Source organism: Lutjanus erythropterus, chromosome 4 (assembly GCF_056507025.1).
Source record: "Lutjanus erythropterus isolate fLutEry1 chromosome 4, fLutEry1.hap2, whole genome shotgun sequence".
Lineage (NCBI taxonomy): Eukaryota > Metazoa > Chordata > Actinopteri > Lutjaniformes > Lutjanidae > Lutjanus > Lutjanus erythropterus.
The window spans coordinates 40,255,713-40,274,576 of NC_139320.1; the positions used below are offsets into that span (position 1 = coordinate 40,255,713).

General features: G+C 40.1%; 1 protein-coding gene across 1 annotated transcript in view; it reads right to left on the reverse strand.

Moving 5' to 3' along the window:
* Positions 1-926: 926 nt before the first annotated feature.
* traf4a (tnf receptor-associated factor 4a) overlaps positions 927-18,864 on the reverse strand; it is a 51,134-nt gene continuing 33,196 nt past the window's right edge. Inside the window, exons 2-7 of the mRNA XM_084717972.1 lie at positions 11,088-11,139; positions 6,233-6,337; positions 5,862-6,023; positions 4,427-4,588; positions 3,008-3,163; positions 927-1,954 (exon numbers count right to left, since the gene is read on the reverse strand). Coding sequence (XP_084574098.1) covers positions 1,322-1,954; positions 3,008-3,163; positions 4,427-4,588; positions 5,862-6,023; positions 6,233-6,337; positions 11,088-11,139 — 1,270 coding nt within the window. The 3' untranslated portion in view covers positions 927-1,321. The remainder of the gene's footprint in view (positions 1,955-3,007; positions 3,164-4,426; positions 4,589-5,861; positions 6,024-6,232; positions 6,338-11,087; positions 11,140-18,864) is intronic.

Below are 18,864 nucleotides of genomic sequence, written 5' to 3' on the forward strand. Positions count from 1 at the left end.
CTCTTGGAAAGAAAGTGAACAAGAGTGTTTCCTACAATTCTTTGTGGGAAACCATTATTTTAAATATTAATCTATAGCCAGAAGACAGTTAGCTTGGCAAGACATAGCATAAAGGCTAGAAACAGGAGGAAACAGCTATCTCTAATTTTTGTATAGATTAATCAAACAAGATGAGTGAACAAAAGTGGCAAAATGTTTAGATGTGTTCATAGATGGATTAACTAGCTGTATGCTAAGCTAATTTAACTGTACATTAAATCTCACTTGTTAAATCTGTAAAAAAAAAAAAAAAAAAAAAAAAAGGGTAAAATTACAATTGGCCACGTTACAGAGGGCTGTTTTTTTAGAGCAGTTGCCTGGCAACCAGTGATACTCCTGGAAGTTACAGCCAATAGATAGCTGCATATAACCCCATGCAAAACAGTAAACTGTACTTTTTATATTTTAGTTTTTATATAGATTAGACAGACAAGATAAAAAGTTTTAATTATTGAGCTTCAAGTTGTTGGTATGTGGATTTTGTTACCTTTGGGACAGAGTCTTTGCACTAAGCTAAGCTAACCAGTGCTGTTAGCCTGCTACTGAAGACACACGTGTGAGCGCGGCATTGATCTTCTCATTCAATTCAATCAAAATGTCAAACTTTTCCGTTAAGACATGAAGATCACCAGAACTGAAGCTGCATGTTTCTCACTTGAAACCATCGATCTGATGCTTGTGTGTACACAAACCTCACGAGTAGTCTCTTACCAGGGGCTCTGTGTTTGTTAAGGGATCAATGAGGGTATACTGTATGAGCATGTAAACAAAAGGCAGTTGGGCTTGAGCTTGAGTCTGTTGAGCTCCCTCTTCTTTAGATCGTCTCTAACCAGCTTCTGACCTTCTCTCTACTCTAAGTGCAGAGGCTTAGCGAAGCCCTTCACCCCTTATTTTTATATCTATTCCATAATCTTTTAACATCTGTACTGCGGAAATAACAACAAAAATATAACTTAAGATAAACTCTCTAGGCACTGTTTGATTTCCAAGGCTTTTTGTTGTAGACTGTGATAAAAGGTCAGCAAACAGATAAAAAAAATTAATAAAAAGAAACACCAGAGAGTGATGGTTCTGCAGACCAAACACTTTCTCCTCTGTGATATATCAAGGTCCTCCGAGTCAGCTCACACAGCCAAACAGACTCGCTTCAAGCTCTGTGGTGGAGAGGCTGGCAGGGCAGTAAGTATCTAAAGGGTAAGTGTGTAGAAGTTTTCAAGGTTAAGTGTCATTTCCAGTCTTTTAACCTCTCTTTCTCCTTCATAAAAACAAAAAAACAAAGATTTTAAGCCATTATCTTCTGGGGGATCTCTATAGAAGCCTTGATGAAGATGCAGTTGTCTCGGATGTAGTTCCTCTTCTTGATCTCCTCGTGTGAGATGAACTTGGGGTAGCCGAAGCCCAGGGTGCTCTCGTCCAGCGAGTTGCGGCTGCTGCAGGGCTTCTGGAAGTTCTTCCAATTGGGGTCAGGATTGAAGGTCTCGGTGATGTGCTGGGGTTTGGACAGCGACGGGTCGCTCTGGTCCAGGATGGAGAAAGTCACCTTGTAGGAGAAGGGCCACTCCAACAGGCTGTCGTACTCGCCGGGCAGCACGCGGATGTAGACGGAGAGGTGAGAGCCCTCGCCGCTGCCGTTGCCATTGAGGAAGGCCGACACCTGCAGCTTGTAGCCATAGCGGTGGGTGTAGAAGGGCGGGCTGAAGAACTCGTGGTTGCTGCGGAGTTTGGCCTCCTGAAGTTTGCGGGAGTAGTCGTTGAGCTTCCAGATGAGAACGCCGTCGTGACTGACGGACAGCTCCTCCATCTCCCTCCTCAGCTCCAGGATCTCCTGCCGCTGACGCCCCACCAGGTTGCACATCATGGTCAGGTGAGACTTGGTGGTGTCCTCCAGGTGACGGCCGATAGCCAGTTTGGGGCACTGCCAGAGAAATGGCAAAGAGATTAGTTATGTCAAAGCAGCTGCACAGTTAGTACTTAAAGATTTAACACATATGTTTTTGAATATGTGAATTATGCTATGTAAAACCAGAAAATCTGTTTATTTCTGTTATCATTTTCAACTATAACTGCAGTTTAAAGACACATAGTTAAACACGGTGGTCTGACCTGTCTCTCGTTCCTACTGTACTTATTTATGTGCCGTGTTGCTTTGCTAGCATCGATGATAAACCAAATCTAGACCGAACGTTAGTGAAAGTATAAAACATGTATTTTAGATGAATGAAATGTCTATACTTTGAAATAACATCATGAAAAAAGGAAACATTCAATACGTTGCTGCCATTAAATTGTACATACATGATACATGGGTTTTCTACCATAAAGTTTTTGTCAACAAACATAAATAAAAATATAAAGAATTATAGAAATAAATATAAATGAAAAAAAAATGTTTCTGCTGTCCATATCTATTCATTTTAGAGTGCATTATCTGTTCAAACATTCCCAATATAGAGCTGACAACTGGACACTGCATCCACAGACTGGCAAGCACTGAACATAATAAACATTTGGACATTTGGATTATTATATTTAATGGTCGCTCTGCTGTGTTTTCTTTCTTTGCATCAGGCCATCTGTAAATGTTATACATCCAGCCTTCCAGATGCTTTGTAATTCTTAACAGACCGAGGAGCCGACAACACAGAGCATGATGCTCATCTGCCGCTCTTCCTCGAGCGTGTCCACATTTTCTCAAATTGACGTCAGTTGCAAAAATAGACAGAAACGCGCTGTCAGAATATAGAAGTGTTGCTCTCATTAAAATAGAGCCTACAGGCACAGCACTGTATGTTCAGAAAGAGAACAATCATCATGTACTGTGGACACAGTGGGGATATACAGAGAATATAATGAAAAGAAGCACATAAACAAACAACTTCATTAGCATATATCAACAGTAGTGTTGCAGAAAGTTTCCTCCAGAGACAGAAATAATCTTTAAAGGTTCAATAAAGCAGGGCAGTCTTACTCTGTGTTTGCAGCCGGCGTCTTTGAAGGGGCAGAGGACGAGTGCGCTGCCGCAGTTGTCCTTCACATGGTTAGCCAGATCCTCTCGGGCGATGTTGGGTGTGCCACACTGGTTTGGGCACTGGACAGGAAACCGAGGGCAGTGGTACTGGTGGTTCTGCAGGGGGAAGTCAGGGACAGCGTTACTGTGTGCTCTGCTGACCGACAGCGTGACTGATATGAACGCACGCTGCACAGAGGGGTCACAAATTAATGGCTGCACAGGGAAAAAAATCTCCTTGAAAGTTTCAAAATAACACATGTGGTATTAAAAATCGAGGCTGCAAAAATAGAGCAGCAAAAAAATAGAAAATAAATAATAACGCAGCCTGAAGCCACAGAACATGTTGGGACCACGCTGCCAATAACATTCACAAGCCCAGTGAATCTTGCATCAACACAAATCTTGCAATCAGTGTTATAAAACACTCAATAACTGACTGGATTGACAGATAATTTGCCAAAGTGATAATCGATTAACAGTTAATGTCTTTTTTTTTTCCATTTCCTTTTCTTAAGTGACAGTAAACTCAATATATTTGGGTTTAATTTTATTGTTTCAACAAACTGCAACAGAAATTTTTCTCAATTATCTGTGATCTGTGATCAACTTATTATTGATTATATGAGAAAAGGAAGGCAACATCCCAGTAAAAGTATCACAACAATTTCTTTGCCTCTCATTTCTTTGTTTTCTTCCCTCCGCCCTCTAACACTGACATGATGAACCTGTGCATTAGTGCTACTGTAGCATTAGACTAGTTGTTGTAGCACTGCTACAAAAACTAGCCGATTAATCAATCAGTCAATGGAGAGAAAATTAATTGGCAGTCACGTGCAATGAAAATGTATCATCTAATATAAACATGAAGTCATATAGAATCCCTAAACATCCTATCAGGAGGTAAAATGCCCTCTGAAAAAGTTATTCCACAACTGTTTTATGTAAAGATAAAATGAGTTTGAAATTAAATGAAAAAAAAAAGAGACTGGTGTATTATATCTTAGTACTAAAATGTAGGGGAGGGGAGAGTGACAGCGACTGTTCAGCCTCTGGCCAGATGTGTACAGAGGCAGGTGCTTTCACATAAAAGACCAGACAGCAGAACAGCAGCTCTCACTAACATCCAGCTGCCACAGGACAGAGACACCATGAATCCTGCAGCTGCAGCTGCTCTGCTGAGGCTGGAGACCCTCTGTGAGCCACACACAGGACGGATGACAGGTACGATCATAGTGACAGGAGGCACATTCTGACAGAAAATACGTCTTGACACTTAACTGGCTCCACCATGCCAAATATAACCAAGTTATTTCATAATTTAAGTGTCATTTGGGAAAAAACGAGAGACCCTGATGGTGGAGTTTGTGTGAAACCGACCTGGATTGTGTCGAAGACGAACTCCTTGCCGCAGTACTTGCAGGGCTGCGTGCGTTTGGGACACTCGGCCATGCCGTGCTGGGACAGCAGACGACGCATCATCCTCGCCCCGCACTTGTTCTCACAGTAAACGCTCTCCTGAGGACACACACCCTGGTGGTTCTGGGAAAGAAAGGAAGCACATGATAACAATTTAGAGCTGGTTTATAAAGTCAACACATAACAAACACCGAAGATACAACAAGTGTTACTGTGACTCAAATGCAGTTTATATACTGCAGGTTTCATAGTTGAGAATCTATTTAAATGAACAAAATACAGACAATAATTCTGACCACAATGAAGCTGAAAGTGAACTTGTCTGTGAGAACTATGATTACATGCAGTAAGAAAGAACAAATATGAAGCAAGTAACAGGCAAAATAATGCATCTCATAATGATGTTTCACCTCAATAATATAGAGGTGCATTGTCACTATCAAACATAAATCTTTCAGTACCAACCAGGATATCTCAGTAAAACAAAGTTTTGCAGTACAGAATATTAAAAGATAAAAATTTGCTGCTGATTTTAGCAGGTGTGTCCAACCAAATGTTTCCAAACAAACAGCACAACCATCTATCTGTATTCTAGTTCCTACACAAACTTCAAATATTGAACTTTAGCACTGAATGTGGACAGATTTATAACCATATTTTCAATCAAATACTGCCTGATTTAAATAAAAGTTTACTTCAGTCTATGTTGTGGCGCTCGCCAATAACCGCATTTATGAAATTACTGACATCGTGAAACTTTTTACCAACCTAAATTTACTCTGATGGCTTTACAATCTTCATTCTGTATTTCTTCCTTATAATTCAATCAGTAAAGAAGTTCAGAAAATGTATCAGTTTAGACAAACTCACATGACAAATGAATCGTCTCATCATATAGATTTTTTACTTGATAATGAGTTATCAGTTTTTTATTCAAGTCATTTGTCAGAGGTATTGAAAGGTTCTGAGTGTAGTAAACATGAGCGTATAATTCCAGTGTGAGAGCCAAAATGTGGATTAATGTCCTGTATCTGTGTGCAGAGGAGGGACCATGCAGGCCAGAGTAAACAGAGGAGGGGGAGCATGGCAGAAATGACAGAGGTGTTAGTGAGGAGACTCTGAGGTCCTTCAGCCCGCTCACATTCAGTATGAAAGAGCCAGTCAAAGCTTCTTTCCTTCTGCCAACACACGTGTTATTTCAAAACAGTCCGGGGCTCTCTGAAGGCGGCGACACACGTGCATTAGTCTGTCCTGCTGCTTTTCACAAAGACTCTTTCATATATGGATGGAAATTATGTGGCCGTGCTCGGGGTTGTTTACGTCAAACTCCCGCTATGTTGCAACAGGCCAAAAAAAAAAAAAGAGGAATAAGAACAGGTTTGAAGTCAGTGTTTACCTCGTAGGCTTCTCCAGTGAACTCGCTGCCACAGAACTCGCACTTGACCTTGCGCTTGGGGCAGTCGTGCTGCAGGTGGTCAGGCAAGTCGCGGCGCGTCAGTTTGACAGAGCAACGATTGGGGCAGGGAATCACATTGAAGGCGCAGGTGGAGAAGTGGCCCTGAGGGAGACACAACCACAGAGAGGCGTTAGACTCACACACACACACACACCCAAACGATGGGCATCCAGCCAGACCGCTGTCAGTAAACAACAAGAGGTAACGGGGAAGGAGGGTGGCAACAGGTATCAGGAGGAGAAACGCAAGTCAGAGTGTTTGATAAGGCAGCAGAGAGAAAAAAAAAAAAAAAAGATGGAAGGGAAACACACCTGCAGCTGCTTCATCTGTCCGGTCCAGCGGCAGCCCTCCTCACTGTGGATGCAGCGGATCGGCAGCGCCAGGATCTGCTGCTCCAGCTCCGGGTCCGGATAGATCTGAAGAAGAAAAGGAGGACCAGGTCACAAAGTGTTCAGACAGGACTGTAATCTACCACTTTCATCTCAGGAAAGCATACAGGAAGAAAAGGCACAACTAAAATCATCAAGAAAGGGTGAAGGTAGCAAGAAAGGAAGAATACAGGGATAAAACAAAGAAAAATTAACAATTGACAATGAGACATATAAATAAACAAAGAAAGAAAAGACAAGAAATAAATAAGAGTAACAGCAATAAATTAAATTATAAATTAAACATTGGAACTGTCTTGTCAGTATTAAAAGACAATAACATAAAAGTTCTTTGGAGCAAATTCCAGGTAATTCCAGATAAACTAAAGGATTAAGTTTTCCTTTATGGGTTAGGAAGTTTATTCCTACTCCATGAGCTATATTAAAAATCCATTATATTAACATAAAAAAGCAAAGTTATGAAGCTTAGCACATAAAAAGTTTTGTCCCATCAAAAACTGAAGCGGTAGTCACTGCTACACTGCTAAGCTAACCTGAGGTTAGTTAGTTTTAAGCAGGACTAATTTCCCTGTTTTTATTTTTCATGACTGGATTTAATTTCTGCCTCACTTATGTAGGATAACAACCTAAATTCTACAGATGACAGTCCACTGAAATTTAGATATTGTTTTAGAGTTTGGGGGACTTTAGTCAAAGCTAGCTGTGGATATCTCTTTATAGCTTTAACTGGATTTGTCCCCCTTACTTTTGCTAGCTGTGTAGTTGACTGTTTTTGTTGTAACTGCATGTTTGATTTTATAGAATGTCTATGACATAAAAGGGTGTTTCATGGTAAAATAAGAGGAGCACCACACAATTTACATTTTACTCTGTTGTCTTTCTAGAGGAAATGTTCCCACACAAAGCTTAATTTTTAGCATTAGACTGCTAGCTTTCGTAGCCGTTAGTGGAGTGTGTGTGTATGCAAATTACCCTATATAACAGTTAACTGTTTACATCCCTAATAGTTTTAAATCATTTTTACAATGACAGTAACATTGATGGATTTCTGCATCATATCAAACAAGGCAGGATGCTGAGTTAAATGAAGAATCCTTCATCTACAAACGCTCTGAAAAGTCAAACTGATTGTGTTAGAAAACTGCAGCAATGAGTTGACCAAGCCACTGCAGTGATAATGAGTTAGTTTATGGGTTTACGGGGCCTTTGAGAGGGAGTCAAAGAGAGATGGAGAGCAGAGGAAAAGATTTATTTTGCCTCAGTCACTGAGCGATGTGGATGAGTCAGTTTTCTGCCCAAACACCCCAAATCCTCCCCTACAGTACGCTGTCCTGAGGATTTACAGCTCTGCTCTGCATCTCCATCCCCCCATGCTGTCACACGGGCAGAGCGCTGGTCAAACAAGAAAAGCCACTTCCTCAAAATGTCACAACAGCCCTCTGAACAAATAACAGCTCGCTAACAGCACCACTGCGCTCACTCACGTGCCGGCGTGCCGAAACATGGGAGCCATTTGGAAAATCATCTACAATAAAACACTTCCGCTTATCTCGCTCGTGTGGTGGGACACAGACGCCTCTGCCAGACTAAATAAGTGCATTAAGGTCTAATCTTAACCTGTTAAATGTACTCTGCAGAAATATATCTAACATTAAGAAACATGCTTGACTTGCTGCACTCCACTTTTTTTGCTGCCATAATCACATTCTTTCAAGAGAGGCAAGGAGGGAAAAATCCTCTCAAGCAAACTGAAACACTCTCTCATTGTTCCAGTCTTGGAATCTGCAGGGAGACGGCAATAATGACCTTTTAATAACTTAGTCCCAGGCAGATCGGGGGGGTTAAGCTCTTTGGAGCTCCAACTTGGGGGTTTATTCTGTCTGCTTTAGCCATTGTTAGTCCCACACTACTACTATGACTACTACAGCAGGCGGCTCAATCCCTTAATGACTGCAACACTTGAGCGAGGCTGTGTTGGTGCATGTTTTCCAGAGGACGGTCTGCAGGCAGCGAGCATTACAATAACCCTGACAGTAGACCACCAGGACGGGGTAATTTGCAGGCGACTGGGAGCCTGCGAGGGTAAATAACAGCGTCTGACAGGTGTGCCATGAGCGCATCCTTCCCGTGAGGAGTCCCTGCTATTACAGGCGCCTTCGTTGCTCTCAGCACAGCATGCAGAGCTGCACTGCTGCCCCGCTGATCTGACTGCTGCAGCTCTGGGTTAATGGCTCAATGGCTAATTCAGGCTAATGCTAACTAACTGCATGGAAGAATTACTGCACAGAGAGCTGTCTACTTTCAATCAATGCCAAAAGCTGCTGAGAAACAGGGCTGATCATTTTTTCCTGTTCGTTGGTCAGTCTCTCATGCATAGCTCACAATTAAAGGGATTGTTTGGATAATTCACTCATTAATAGTCAGTGTATTAGATACAGTAGCTGGCAATCACCATGACCTCAGTTAGGACAAACAGAGGAGTACCAGTTAAGCAACCACCACCTTTAAAAAATAAATTTTATTTTAAGTTTATGCTATATGTAGGATATTTTCGCCACTTTACTTTGACATCAGAGAGCCTTTTCTTAGGGGAAATTGCTTTTAGCCAAATAGCACTCTCTCCAAACAAACCAAACTCCACTGGCGAAATCATTAATTTTACCTCGCAGAATACAGGAGTTGCTCCTCTACCGCTGCCTCGATGTGTTAGATTAGTCATGTTATTGTGTTTTAAAAGGATAGTTCAGATTTGCCGAAGTCACACAATAACACAAACTAACTAACAGATTGAGGCAAAGGTAGATCAGCAACTCCCCTGTTCAATGAGGTAAAATTACTGATTTTGCCTATGGAGTTTGGTTGGTTTGGCAATGCTCAGCTTACATAAAAGGTAAAGTGGTGAAAGTATTGTAAATACACTGTACAATTAAACCAGTCTTTTTAGGTGGACCCTTTTTAAGTGGTTAAAATACCTTATGTTGCTGACCCTGTCCCCAACAGTATACTGTTTAGCTTTAGATAATCCAAACCATCCCTTTAATGGCTTGAATTCAGGCTAATTATAACTAACTGCATGGAAGAATTACTGTACGTACAGCGACCTTCAATCAATGCCAGAAGCTGCTCAGAAACAGAGATGATCATTTACGCACAGCTCAGAATTAAGCTCTTATCCTTGTGTTGCACTGTCTCATTTTACAACAGAGATATATCACGTGAGAGAGAGAGAGAGAGAGAGAGAGAGAGAGAGAGAGAGAGAGAGACATCCTCTGACTCTTAGTCACTATCTGTTTTCCCCCTGGGCACAATCTGATTAACCGCCTTTAAAAAACAAAGAGAAAAAGAGCTCAGTTGAAATTTAGATACAGCTTTCCTTTTCTGGACAGGGAGGGATTTATTTTAGAAAAAAAATGTAGTGGTTCAGATCAACAGTCTGCTTTTTTTCCCCACTGTAATGAAATGAAATCTGACTCCGGGTGAAGGATTATTTCTTATATATTATCCAGAGATTCACCAGTACAAATGTTTTGTTTTTTTTTTATTGTGACATTTTAAATTCACCAGTCAAACATCCTATAATTGTTTTTATCTTTTAGTTTGGCAATTTGGATCTCAAATCCAAACTATATCTACATCTAATGTAGCAGGCTTATATTTATGTCACTATCTGAGCCACTTTCCTCTCTGATTTGCATTTTTCCTGGTTTGACCAGTTTATTTACCTTTTTTCAGCACCTGTAATTTGACAATTTTTCTGTCATTTCTGTCACGTTATAAGTCACATTTATCAGAAAGCTTTTCTTAAATTATAACAATGCTATTAACCTGTTTTGGTTTTATTTTTGTATGTTTGTTCATTTAACTCTTTAACTTTAACTTTATTTTGTGTTGTACTCTTGGTATTTTAAAAAACACTGTAAACAAGGAAGTCTGACTGACTGAGTGATGAAGTTACACCACTGGTCCGTCAAATGTTATTGATTCCCCACTGGCCGTTGGTAACACCTCAGACAAGAGACAAGAAGATGGTAATTATCGTAAACATAACACCTGCTTAGCATGCTAATATTAGCAGTTAGCAGAGTATAGTCTCACAGAGCCAGTGGCATGGCGGCAGACTAGCGGTGTTATTGATCACTGAGTGTTGTTTTTTACTGCTGTGTACTTTGTAATCGTTTATAAAAGTGCTATATGTGATTATTTGCATAGATGGAGTGTTTTTTCAGGCTTTTTGTGCCTTTATTATGACATGACAGTTGTAGAGAAGACAGGAAAGGGGGAAGAGAGTGAGAGGATGACATGCAGCAAAGGGATGCAAGCTGGAACTGAATCAATTTTACCATTGTAGTTATTTTTTATATCTAAATGTGCTCAAGGATCCACATGAATAAAATAAAAATCAAATTAAAATGCCTTCATTTCAATGACCAGTTACATTTGAATACCACCACATCATCCATGCAGTGACATAAAATGTTTTTTAAAACAAAAAAGTGATGTGGTTTGACAACACCATGCCAGTAAAAGCTCCAAATTCTGTGGTGAGGTAATATGACCCTGAATACATTAAATCTGGACTCATGATGGCAGTGATCTTTTCCTTTTTTTTTTGTCATGTTGTGTTTTTTTTCCTCATTTATTTGGGCGAGGGTGGTCCTCAGATATTTCGACCAATCAGAAGCGGAGAACAGTCGAGACCCCCTGCTCTTTAGTTACATATTCTTCAGTTCAAGATGAGGACTGAATGAGAGTGTGTTGTGTGAGAATGAAAAGGTACCTTGGCATAGTCCAGTGGCAGCTGGTCCTCTGGACACTTGAAGACGCCCTCACTGCAACAAAACAGAAGAAAAGTTTTGTTATTACTGGACTCACTCAGAATAAAAGATGACAAAATGTTTACAAGCATCTCGACAAGGACATTCGTCCATTTTTAAATCACACTGAGCGCTCAGTGAGATTACTGACTCTGACCCTGACTGAGAACGACTGGAGCTGAAAGGCTCTTCTCTGACAGTCTGTGAGAGCAGCGCCGCTTTGCCCTGAGTTTTATTCTGTCTCTTCAAACACTCTTAATATGAGAAGTCCTCTGACTCATCGCACTGTGTGACGTACAAACACACACTCTCACACACGCACACACACAATAAAGTCAGATCTTTGAGACTCTGGCTTTAATGACTTTGACTCTTTCATCTTCTCGCCCTCGGAGGGTTCTTCTGCACAGATCTTTATTACTACAGAGGACAAAACTACAAGCTGGAGCCTGATCGGTTTATTTATAATACATAAAGAGTTGATTGATGATCCACTTTCCAGGTACTTTTACCATTTCTCGCACAGCTTAGGGTGAGTGTTTAATTTCTGTTTTATCAGTCTGGATAACAATGTGCTGGTTACGACAGAAGAATAAAGCAGAGTAAACCTTGCCTTCCTGCTCCAGGCTCTTCCTCAGGAAAAAAACAAGAGATTTGCCGGTTTGCTGGTGCAAGAGAGAGTTTTTGCTCTTTTCCTCCTGCAGCAGTTTAACCCAAAATACGACTTTTGTTTTACTACAGGCCCCCATGCAGTTTTTGTGGCGCCGCAGAGGAGCTCTCACCGGCCTGTTTTAGAGCCAGATGAGCGAGTGCCACAGCTCATTAAGGCACTACGTCCCTACCCTGATGTCATCATGAAATATTCACACTTGTAAATAATGGAGGCAGCAGCCACTAGGGGTGAGCTGCTGCTACACTGAGGCTGAGTCTGCAGCTGCATCCATCCAGACTCACAAAGGTTATTTAAAAACATAGCAAATGGTGGCTGATCTCTTGAGACATCAGTGGTGCTTCTGGTTGCTCTCATAGACTTTGATTACTGATTAATTGTTTAAGTAACATTCACTGATTCCAGATCCTCCAATGAGCTGCAGCTATTTATTGCTTAAAGGGATAGTTTGGATTATTTGAAGTGGGGTTGTATGAGTGGGGTATAAATCACAGGTGTAATCACAAAATGCTATTATATCGATTCTTTGAACAACAATACAATATTTACTGATATCACAAAATCTGCCACATAACAATTTCAATTCAATTCACACAGTCGATATCAGACAATATTTTATGTCAATTTAGAACATTCTTATCCATAGTCAGTGAGATAGTCATGTCCTCAGTTTGCACAGGGTCAGCAGCAAAACATATTTTAGCCTCCTAAAAAAAGGCCCACCTTAAAAAAAATCATTATCAGTTTAAGTGTACACTATATTAACAATATTTTCATTGCTTTATATTGCCACCAGACAGCCTTTCACAATGGGAAACCGCTGTTTTGTGAGCCAAATCTCGCTTCTTCCAAGCCAACCAAATTTCATAGATGAAATCAGCAATTTTACCTTGCAGACCACAGGAGTTGTTGGTCTACCACTGCCTCAATCTGTTAGTTTGTTTGTGTTATTGTGTGACTTAAGGTTAGTTTGAATTCACCAAAGTCACACAATAACACAAACAAATAACCAGTCGAGGCTCCTGTGGATCAGAAACTCCAGTGTTCTGTGAGCTAAAATGACTAATTTTGCCAATAGAGTTTGGCTAATTTGGAGACAGTAATATTTTGTTCATATAACGACAGTTATATGGGATTCCTACTGCTTCTCCAAACTGGGAGAAGCAAAATAAGGCCAAATGCCACATAATGTCTATAATATGATGACTATTGATAAGTACCTAAAAAAAAAAACACTTAAAATAATCCAAACTATCCCTTTAATCAATAAAATAATCAGCATTTTCAGAATAATAATCTTTAGCTGCAACCCCAACTTCTTCATATTGTTTTGTTTATAACATAAAATCTACTGAAACAGACAAAAAGGATGCACAGAATTGTGCTTTGTTCAAAAGTCACATGCCCTGCAGCTCGATTTGACCTCCCGTGCAAAGAGGCCTCTCATACCCCCGACCATGCCCAAATTATGTTTAAACTAATTAAGGGACAACAGTGTGCAAACAGTAAGTGTTTACCCCTGGGTGCTTTAATGTGGTTGGCTGCAGCGTCACCTGACCGCAGCTCCCAGAGGCACAGGGACATGTGACAGGACGGGAGAGTGTGTGCACTTCGCCCCGTCCACCCAGCTGCTATGAAACCAGGGAGTGTGTGCTGAGGGCAAAGGAGGGGGGGATGGGAGCAGAGGTTAGGCCTGAGAGGGAGGGCGGGAGGCTTGATGAAATGGGGGTGGAGGAGGGAGGTTAATGCATGACGAGACAGCAGTAATTCTCCTCCATTAGGGTCACTGTGTCAGCAGGGAGCTGGAGACCAATTAACAAGCCACGGCGCACTATAAAAGAGGGTCAATCGATTATCGTCAGCATCTCATGTGTAGTCTGAAGTCATCAGAGGTGGCGAAAGTACACACATTCTGTACTCAGGTAAAAGTACAGATGCTTGTGCAAAAAAGTGCAAAAGTGCAGGCTCTGAAATGTACTCAAGGTATAAAGGAAAAAAGTTGACCCCTGAAGGACATTACTACTGGATGTTTCTGTGCAAAGCCAACTGAACGTCACCTTTTGTTCCTGTCTGTCTGTTTCATCTTGTTACATCCTTTATCTTGCTTTTGTCTTGTTACATCTTTTAACGTCGTTCTCATCTTGTTATGTCTTTTGCATCGTTTTTGTTGTGTTACATCTTGTTACAACATTTTTGCATTCTTAAATCTTTAAGGTCTTTTTCGTCTTGTCATGTATTGCGACATCATTTTTTTCTTATGTCGTTTTGATTTTTGTCTTGTTACATTATATTAGTCTTTTTACATCTTTTATGTCATTTTTGTCATGTTATGTATCGTTGCATTGTTTTTGTTTTGTTACGTCTTGTTATGTCATTTTTGTCTTGTTACTTTCTTTTATGTTGTTTTTGTCTGTTACATTGACTTTGTCTTGTCGAGTCTTTTTTCATTGTTTTGGTCTTATCACGTCTTTTACGTCATTTTTGTCTGATTACATCTTTTTCATCCTCTTATATCTTGTTACGTCGTCTGTCATCTTGTCGCTCCATTTTTGACTTGTTATGTAATTTCATCTTATTTATTGTTCTACTGTTTTTGCCTTGTTATGTCTTTCACTTAATTTTCGTCTTGTTATATATTGTTACATCGTGCCTTGTTGTGTCGTTTTTGTCCTGTTTTCTCTTTCACATACTTTTTGTCCTGTTAAGTTGTTTTTGTCCTGTTTTCTCCTTTACATATTTTTCATCTTGTTTAATTATATTCGTCCTGTCACATCTTTTAAATAATTTTTGTCTCACTATGTGTTGTGTTATTTTCGTCTTCTTTCGTCTTTTTACATTAAGGAGTAGAAAGTTCAGATATTTGTGTTAAAAAGTAAATAGCTGCCAGAAAAAGAAACACTGAAGTATTGGACAGACACCTGAAAAAAATCTACTTAAATAGTAACAAAGTATTTTTACTCAGTTACTTCACATCTCTGTAAGTCATTTAGTCATCGCCATCACAGAGGAATCACTTTGTGGAGGGATGAGCATAGAGAGCACTGCCTGTCCTACAAGCACACAGTGAGAGGAGATAGGAAGCGACAGGCTCTCAGCTCCGGACAGGGAGACAGCCGGAGGCCCCCGTCCAGCTCGGGCCCCATATCTGACGCACAGAGAGGCAGACAGGCGAAAAGAGCCTAGTCACAGACTGTCAGGATAATTCCTCCCCTGGTCGCGGAGAAGCTCCCGCAGCCACACATTCATGTGCTCTGCCCCGGCGCTGATAATACCGCTCGACTCTCTTGGTCGCTCGTGAGACGAACTCGCTGCCGCTTTGTGACAGCACATTAGCAGTGAAAGGTGGAGCCGATGTATACCACAGCTCCGCTTCAATCCCATCCAGCTTCCCTGACTAACAATTCCTCTGACAACTGAGAGCTTTCTAGTAGAGACAAGAGAGCAGCATAACAACAAAATAACTGAACATCACAAACAGGGCTATAAGAAAATTATTCTACATATATTTCAAATAAATTGATTAGTTATTGTCTACAAAATATCAGGAAATTCTGAAAAGTGCTATTTTATGATCCCAGACCTCAAGGATTCAAATATCTTGGTTTTTCTCAGAAAAAAAAACAAAAAAGCAATAAAAACTCAGAGAAGCTTTTACAAGTTTTGCATTTTTTTAGCCATTTAAGTTGTGTCACTTGCTACCTGCTGGCTAATCATCCACATGTTAGCATTGTTATTGTGAACAGGTTAGGATGCTGGCAGTGTAGCTCTAAATTAGCAACTGTTAGCGTGGTAAAATGCTAAAGGTGCAGATGAGAAACACCAGCTAGATAAACACCAGTATGTTAGCGCTATCATTCTGAGCAGCTTAGCATCCTGGTACGTGACTCTAAATTAAAAAATGTTAACATGATAAAAAGCTAAATGTGAACATAGTATATTCCTGCTGGCTAAACTATCACTGATATTGTGAGCATGTCTGCGTTTAGCTTGAAGTGGACACTTAAGTCTCTCACTCATTAGTTGCTTGATTAAATAACAGATTGTCAGAATTCTTTGCAATTCATTTCACTGTTGATCCACTGACTGATTTAATGTTAGCAACAGCATTTTAGTATTATCATTGTGAAAAGTTAGTGTTTTGGTAGCCTGGTTCTGAATTAGCAAATGTGAGCATAGTAAAATGTTAAAGCTGAACATGGTAAACGTACCTGCAAGGTAAACATCAGTCATGTCATTGTGAACAGTTTAGCATGCTGATGTTAGCATTTAGCTCAAAGTAAGTTGGTAGACTGACTCTTAAGTCTCTTGATGAAATGATTAATAGATTATCAGAACGGTTTCCAATTAATTTAGCCGTTGATCCACGGATTGATCCCTTACACCGTAATCATAAATTTGACTCAAGGCTAATATCTACTGAATCAGTTCGGAAACAATTAGTTGATTAATACATTTGTTTAATGATAGTAAAAATACTGGTAATTGATTCGCCTTTTAAGTAATTTATACAGCAAGTGCCACATGTTTGTTGGTCTCAGTTTGTCAAATATGCGGATTTGCTCTCTTATACGATTAAAAGGTCAGACACAACACGCACCTGAAGACGTCACCTTGGGCTCTAGTCTAGATTACACGTAAAGGTAACACGGGTTAATCTGCAGGTATTAATCAGTTGCAGCCTGACCGCAGTCATTTAAGGATAAACAGAACAGTTACACTAAGCCCAAAGGGAAGGAAACTCCTTTGTGTACATGCTTGCAAGTGGTAACTTGCACCTCACAAACACCCTTTTTTTTCAAAACAAGTTTCACACAAATGTTTGTCTACCACTAATCTCTGGTCACAGTTCACACCCTCGTCAATGAACATGCATGCAGGCTGAGGGGCTGATAAACGAGTGTTTCGTTGTTGTGTTGGGATGTCTCACAGGGGACTGGACAGCATACAGTATAATAATACAACCACCTCATTAAAATTTCATCGCCTCCTTCTGTCCGTTCATACTGTGAGGAACAGTAGAGACTCTTATAGCTGCTCTGCTGCAGATACGATCATAGTTAAATCACCTCAGATTCACAAAGCTGTCACCAGAGACAGAAAGTAACTAAGTACAAATACTTTGTTACTATACTTATGTAGAGTCTTCAGGTATCTTACTTACATTTTCAAAACAGACTTGTTTATGAAAAACAATGTAAAACAACGTAAAAGACTTAAGATAAAAATGACGTAACACGTAACAATATGAAAAAGATGTGCAAGACATAAGACGAAAGTAATGAAAAGATTTAACAACCAACACAATGTAACAGATGCAAACAACATAAAAGACAAAAACTAAATAAAAAGACAAACATAACAAGACGTAACACGATAAAAAAGATGTAAAAGACATAAGACCAAAACAACATAAAAGATGTGACAAGATGAAAATGACATGAAAGACGGTGTAAAAGACATAATAAGACAAAAACGACGTAACAAGACAAAAACAACATAACAGACAAAAACAAAGTAAAAGACTTAACAAGATGAAAATGACGTAACAAGGAAAACAACGTAAAAGACATAACAAGACAAAAACAATGCAACAACACAAAAGATGGTGTAACAAGATGAAAAATATGTGAAAGACAAGACGAAAATGACTAAAGACAAAAAAGATGTAACGATATGAAAACAACATGAAAACACGTAAATAACATAAGATGAAAACAAAAAGGAGTTCAATCAGTAATTCTGCTTTCATCGGAGTCATTTTGTTTTCTACTTCTACTTGAGTAACAAATATGTGCACATTGTGTTAGCTTGTGAAAAACACATTCACCCCTCTGCAGGTGAAATGCGCCCACTAGTCAAAACCATCATCGCCTTGGACCCTGAATCTCTCTTCCCTCTTCTTCCCTGCCCTCAAATCTTCTTTTCAGGCTCAGATTAAACATCCGTCCATTCATGCAGCTGATACCACGGGGACAGCCGTCACAACATGCTCCGTCACTCTGCGCACGGCTCCTGACAGGCAGACGGTGAGACGCACAAATCCCTCAGGTTTAATCTCACCGGTGCAGAGCAGGGAGGGGGTGTTTTTCAAGTGACAGCGACCAGCCTGTAGGCCACACGGAGGGGACATGTTGGTGACAAGAGACCACAGAGTTACCTTGAAACCTGCTCCGTATTAAATCACACAGACACTAGAGAGATACCTAGAGATTATCTATCCATACCTGTGGTCTACTAGATATTATATTGTTCATAAGGCTTCTCTGCTTTTTGTGGTGACCATCACCTCTGCCAATAATGACAGGAAGGCAACGCTAATGTCTACAAGTGTCATTATATTGCTGTTATCTAACACTAAAATCACCAAAATATCTGTCTCCAGCAGCTAACACATACATGCTAATGCTATAGAATTAGCTAATGTTAACGTTTTTACAGGCTAAACTAAAGTGGTGAACATGGTAAACATTATATCTGCTAGCCAGCATTTTGGCATCATCATTGTGAGCAGGTTAACATGCTAGCACCATGGCTATAAATTAGCTTGTATTAAATTATTAAGACGAGGATCATGGTAAAAATTATATTTGCTAGCCAAACATCAAACATGTTAGCATTATAAGCAGGTGAACATGATAGCAGGCTTTATTTTTTTCCCCAAGATGTTCCACCTAGTCACCCTACTGAGCTGTGATTGGTTAGTTCTTGTTGCCTTGACGATATGTCTGTGTGATTGCCAGAGATCCTTTTTAATGTTGTGAAAGGGTCTATTTTAACCATAAACCATTATTTATTTATTTTTTTAGTTTTTGTTCTTAAACCTACCGAGTAGTTTTCTTGCCAAAACCTCAACAAGAGCACAGTAGTAGTAGCCAATCACAGCACAATAGAGAAGACTGTGAATTAGCTAATGTTCGAATGCTAATATGCTAAACTACGATATTGAGCAAACAATATACCTGCTTGGGGAGCAGGTGCGTATGCTAGCAGCGTGGCTCTGAATTAGCTTGATGACATGCCAAACTAAGCTGATGAACATGGTAAACATTATACCTGCTAGCCAAATGTCA